At 45.3% G+C, this 6,086-nt stretch overlaps 2 protein-coding genes across 2 annotated transcripts in view; one reads left to right on the top strand and one right to left on the bottom strand.

The window, feature by feature from the left end:
• LOC109938303 (zinc-binding protein A33-like) overlaps positions 1–6,086 on the bottom strand; it is a 246,902-nt gene that overhangs the window by 56,258 nt on the left and 184,558 nt on the right. The gene's annotated exons all lie outside the window — the stretch shown is intronic.
• The window catches only part of LOC109916901 (lymphotoxin-alpha-like), a 4,103-nt gene continuing 2,766 nt past the window's right edge, over positions 4,750–6,086 (top strand). The window contains exons 1-2 of the mRNA XM_020516657.2: positions 4,750–4,932; positions 5,657–5,699. Of these exons, the coding sequence (XP_020372246.1) occupies positions 4,750–4,932; positions 5,657–5,699 (226 nt within the window). The remainder of the gene's footprint in view (positions 4,933–5,656; positions 5,700–6,086) is intronic.

The raw sequence follows: 6,086 nt of genomic DNA, 5'->3' as shown, positions 1-6,086 counted from the left end.
CCCGAAACGTCAGCCTTCCTGCTCCTCTGATGCTGCTTGGCCTGCTGTGTTCATCCAGCTCTACACCTTGTTATCTCAGATTCTCCAGCATCTGCAGTTCCTACTATCTCGGGGTCAAAACATTGTGTGATTTCAAGAAGTAGTTGGGTGTAACACTTAGGGCCAAAGGGATCAAATGGTATGGGGGGATAAGCAGGAATGGACGATTAAGTTGGATGATCAGCCACAAATGGCAGAACAGGCTCAAAGGGCCAAATGGCCTATTCCTGCTCCTATTCTCTATGTTTGAATATATCTTTGACACACATCATTCACATCAGTCTATCTGAAATAAGGTTGAAACAGTCATCGGTGATTATAGCTCCAGAGAGAACACTGTGGAGGACTACCACATTGCTGAAAACCAATTCTACAAATGATTTTTTAAAAATTGAGTCGGATTCTTGACAGGAACTGACTAGGTTACAGACAAAAGGCGATGGCGTTGTATGTGAACAATACCCGCACTGGCTCTCTGCCAGAAGTCCCATTTCATCCCACCTCCTCCGTTAGCCTTTCAACATTCTCTTCCTTAACTCTTCACCGAGTTTTTCTTTTAAATGTCATTCTCTTTTTCTCATTGGAAATTCCGACAACTGACATCTCTCTACTCCAACCACCACATGAAAAAACCTTTAGACTTTCAGTGATGGTGTTATGTCTTTTTCCCCCTATTCACCCACACTGGAAATAACTGATTGCTCATTTATCCAGCATATGCCTATTCAATCTCTGAACTCAATCCCATGTTGCTGATCTGTTTCTGTATCTACCACAGTTCTATCTTCCTTACAATCTACATCCGACATGATGCTATCAATCCACACTCATACATTTTTCCATTGACCTCAACATTGTCAAATCTCAAAGGCTTCATGGGAGAAGGAGTTGCAGAATTCACCTTCTGTACGCAGAGGTGCTCTTTAACATTGTTCCGAAATGGCTTTGTTCCTGTTGAAGATCCAGCCACCCCTCATTCTGGGTTCCCAACCACCACATCCCACCCCTAAACAACCAGCGTCATTAGCTTGTCTTTCCAGTCCTTTAATGAGATGAAGAGTCACCTTTATGTCACATCTTCATTTCCCACGCGCAGGAGAACACAAGCCCAGACTGTATGACATGGATACTGTCACCTTTTCAACAATTAGAATTAGAACACAGTTTTATTGTCACCTGTTCCCCCAAGACCCAGTCCTGCTTCTTCAGTCTTTCACCCAGAGACTTCCAGCTCTCTCAGATTCTGCAGCATCTCTCCTTCTCCTTCATCTCAGAGGTCTTAGACCCAGTCCACTCCCTACCTTAGCTTGTGACCACAACTACACATAACTGTAACAGAAACCCAAACAACACCTCACCATGTCCCTCTCTGAAGTGGGACAAATCTCATGCAGTCACAGAGAGCCGCAGCAAAGAAAAAGGCCTTTCAGCCCATCCAGTCCACACTGGTCAAAAACAACAATTCCTATCCCATCTTCCAACACTTGGTCCGTAGCTTTGTATGGCTTGGCATCACAAGTGCACATCTTAATACTTATTAGATTTTATAAAGGTTTATACCTCTACCACCCATATAGATGGGGAGTTCCAGGCTCCTCTGGCTGAAAATGTTTGTCCTCACACCCCCTCTAAACCACTTGCTCCTTACCTTCAATCAATGCCCTCCTGTCCCTCCAACAAGGGGAGAACTTCCTTCCTGTCTTCACTGTCCATGTCTCTCATAATTGTACACATCTCAATCATGTCCTGATTGTGCGGCTTATTCCATGTATCCATGGTGTTTTACTTTTATTTAACATGGACGGGCATTTTTTTTGTTATTGTGGGTGTCAGTGGCAAGGCTTGTTCCCCATTCCCAATTACGTTCAAAATGTGAGGCTCACTAGGACCATATGAGAGTTAAGTGTCCATGTGGACTCGGCTGAGGTAGCTCAATTCCTTCCCTAAAGGGTCTTAGTAAATCCGAAGGCTTTTAAAAATGAGAATCAATGATATATTCATGGTCAAGTCAGCATTACTGGGGCTAGTTTATTTTTCATTACTAATTGAATTCAAATTCCACCAAATGCCAGAGTGGGATTTGAACTCCACCCTCTGGAAATTACCTCAAACCCACATAGTCTTTAAACTGATCAGTAAACCCACTAATCCATGACAAATTGACAAACAAAATAGTTTAGACTGATGCCTTAAAGTTTGAAAAAAAGAGGTGAGAGAGAGCAGATTAAAGTTCCTGAGCAGAATATCACAGATTGAGTTAATGATCACATATAACCTACAGCAAGTAACCTCCAGCAGTTTCCCCAGACTGCACAGTCACAAAGAAAGTCAAATTACCATCCTCAGGACTAGGAGGAAGGAATGAACTCTGAGAAATGCAGCCACATCCCTGAATAATGGAGATGCCTAACCTTCAAGAGGAGGTGATGGCCTCGAACTAAAGTCACCGGGCCAGCAATCCAATCTCCCAGTTTAATGTCATGGGGAAATGGGTTTGTATCTCACCATGGCAACGGGTGAAATTTGAATTCGATAAAATCCAGAATGAAAAGCTGGCCTAATGCTGACCATTGTCAATTGTCATTAAAAAAGTCTGATTCACTCAAGCCCTTTAGGGAAGGAAATCCGCCATCTTTCCCTGGTCTGGCCTACATGTGAATTAGGATCCACAGCGGTGTGGCTGACTCTAATGGCCCTCTGAAAAGGCTGTTCTTGGGTCAAGGCAACGAGTGATGGGCAACGAATGCTCGCCATGATTATTTCATATGGTTTTAATTCACTGAAACTTGATATATTGGACAGGGATACTAAAGCTCAGTGATTTGATATAATTGGAGGGAAAGGGAGACACTGATTAATTCTCTTCAATAATACATATGAACAGAAGTAGGCCACTCTGCACATCGAGTCTGCTCTGCCATTCATGAGATCATGGCTGACCTAATAATCCCCAACTTCTGCCTTTCCCCAAAACCCTTGATTCCCTGACTGACTAGAAATCTTTCTATCACAGCCTTGAACCAACTTAATGACCCATCCCCGACAGCCCTCTGCAGTAAAGAATTCCACCAATTCACTTCCCTCAGAGAGAAGAAATTCCTCCTCATCTCTGACTTAAATGGCCAACCCTTTGTTCTGAGATAATGCTCCCTGGTCCTCGACTCTTCTACATCAGAAAACGGCCTTTCCACATCTACACTGACAAATCCTCTAAGAATCTTGTATTGCCTGTATTGTAACCTTACATCAATTATTACAGACTCTTGCCATATGAAGGTTCACAAGGTTGGTTCCTGGGATATTGTCTGAGGAGCAATTGAATAGAATGGATTATACTCTCTGGAATTTAGAAGAAGGAATGTTCTCTCTTTGAAATGATTCTGAGAGGGCTTGACAGCCTAGAGATTGAGAACATAGCACTGTAGGCTCAGGAGAGGGTCATGGCCACAGGACTGAGATAAGGAGAAATTCCTTAGTGAATTCTTTGGCATCCTCTACTCCGCAGCTTGTGGATCTCCATGGGTGAGAATATTCAGGAGAGAAGTTGAAAGATTTTTTTGAACTAAATGTGAGTCAGGCGACATAGAGATTAAATGGGAAGATCAGGTTTGGAGGAAAGAGGGGTCAGCCATGACTTTATTGAATAGCACAGCAGACTGGAGGGGAGAATGTAACCGACTCCTGCTCCTCTTACTGATGTAACAGAGAATTGGAATCTGTGCCGTGACTGAGAAAAGGGAAGGAATTACCACTTTGAGGTCCAGATTGGATCACTTATTGACTACTGAACTGATGTGTATAGAGTTTCTAACAAAGAGTCATAAAGCTGTACAATACAGAAACAGACCCTTCAGTCTAACGTGTCCATGCTGACCAGATATCCTAAATTAATCTAGTCCCATTTGCCAGCATTTGGCACATGTCCCGCTAAGCCCTTCCTATTCATATTCCCACCCAAATGTCTCTTAAATGCTATAATTGTACCAGCCTCCACCACTTCCCCTGGCAGCTCCTTCCATACACGAACCACCCTCTGTGTGAAAAAGTTGCCCCTTAGCTCCCCTTTTAAATCTTTCCCCTCTCACCTTAAACCGATGGCCTCTAGTTTTGGACTCCCCTACCCTGGGGAAAAGACCTTGCCTATTCACCCTGTCAATGCCCCTTATGATGTTGTAAACCTCGAGAAGGTCTGGTCCCATCTCTCCTGGCTACCAGCCCTGGTTTGTGCATTCAGAACACCCCTTTTCTTCAGCTCGGCTTTGCCTTTTTCTACCAAAATCAAAAGTTCTTAAATTCCGAATCCCTCCTTTTTCTGACCCTGTTTTCCCCCACCCTCCTCCCGAATTGCTGATGGGTTTAAATTTCCCCTCACGCCATTCTGGATATGACTGACTTTCAGACAGTGAATCATCCCATTTCTGATCAGCCAATGAATCGGAAAAAATAGAGTGAATAAAATCAAGAGGGTTGGGGATATAGCCATATCTTAAAAAGTAAAAGTAACTTTGATATTCACATCTGAACTTTAAAAAAAAGTCTCTCTCTCTCTCTCTCTAACCCTCCCAGTTTCATGGTACATACAGCCTTCCTCTCGGGGCTGGGTCAGAGACAGGGTAATTCCCAGCCGGCACTTCAAATACCTCGCGGTGTCAAACTGTGAGGCAGATGCAGGTTGAGAGTGTCAGAGAGACAGCCGCAGATACAGAGGCAATGAGCAGTGAGCAGATGCTATCAGAGCTGGAGAGTGGCAGGGAGCTGGCCTCAGAGAACACCCAGCAGAGTGCCCGCTGCCTCAAACTGCTCAGCGCCTTCGCTGTTATTGCCCTTGTCGCTGGTTGCGGATATCTCCTGTTCACTCAGGGACAATCGTCAACATCAAGCCATTCAAACTGGGTAAGGCAAGGCTGATATTTAAGTCCTCAAACGTTTGATTTTAATATCCTTTCCTAAAGTCTGTTAAGTCTCCTTCCTGTCCTTGATAATTTTAAGCACGTTCAATCCTTTTGAGCTTTGGAAGGTAGATCTATTGCCTGTAAATGATTTAGTTGAATTTCACTCCCCCTGTGGATTTGGTCTCTGGGCTGTGAGGGTTAATTTCTCGCTGATTCCTCTCTGCGCCGGTAGGTAGCGCTATTTCCACGCGCTTACGCCTGAGTTGCGCTAGCGCCGGGAAAAGCGTGCGTCTGCAGCTTGCTCTGAATCCAGTTATCCAGTTTCCGCCCTTTCCCGGCCAGAGGCGGTGGGAGTGAGGGACCTGCACTCCCATCCAGTCTCCATGTGGCTGTAATCCTCAGTCTGCTGGTCTAGGGAAGGCTGGAAGCTGCGTGGTTTAAAGGGTAGGATGAGACTCACTCCTTCCCCCCCCCCCCCCACCGACTGGAACTGCAGCAAGTCCAAGAACACATTGCTGGACCCAGAGCTCCATTCTGTCTGCCTCCTGCCCCGCTGTGTGATCCGGTGGACACTGCAATGCCATAGCGCCTGCGATTGAGTCAAGGTTAGCTGCAGTTGAATACCGACCCCCCGATCCCGTGCCTACCCGCTGAGCTGAGCAGTGATTCGGAAACTTCAGCTTGAATGTCCGGCTTACTCTTCAATTCTCTGTTCCTTTCTGCAGAAGGCTACACTGAGAGGCGCTGAAGATGTGTCTGCCAACAGCGGTGAGTTCTCTCTGTACCTATCTCTCTCTCTCTTTCCCCCTCTTTCTCATCATCTCTCCTTCTGTCTCTGTTTGTGTGTGTGTCCCTCTTTCCAACGTTCCCCTTTTCTCTCTCTCTGTCCCCGCTTGTCTCTCTCTTTCTAATTCTCTATATTCTTTCTCTCTGTCAGTCTCCCTCTTACCCACAGCCCCTATTCTCACTCTCAGTTCCTGTCTGTCCGTCTGTCTGTACCTCTCTGTTTCTGTATGTCTTTCTATAACTGGCCCTATCTGTTCCCGATTTATTCACTTTCTCTGTCTCGTGTCTCTTCCTGTCTTGTTTGACTTTTCTCTTTCTCTGTCTGCCTGTCTCTCTTTGCCGCTGCCTGTCTCTCTTTGCCGCTGCCTG

This window comes from Rhincodon typus, chromosome 35 (assembly GCF_021869965.1).
Source record: "Rhincodon typus isolate 14 chromosome 35, sRhiTyp1.1, whole genome shotgun sequence".
Lineage (NCBI taxonomy): Eukaryota > Metazoa > Chordata > Chondrichthyes > Orectolobiformes > Rhincodontidae > Rhincodon > Rhincodon typus.
This window is presented reverse-complemented; position numbering and strand designations above follow the sequence as displayed.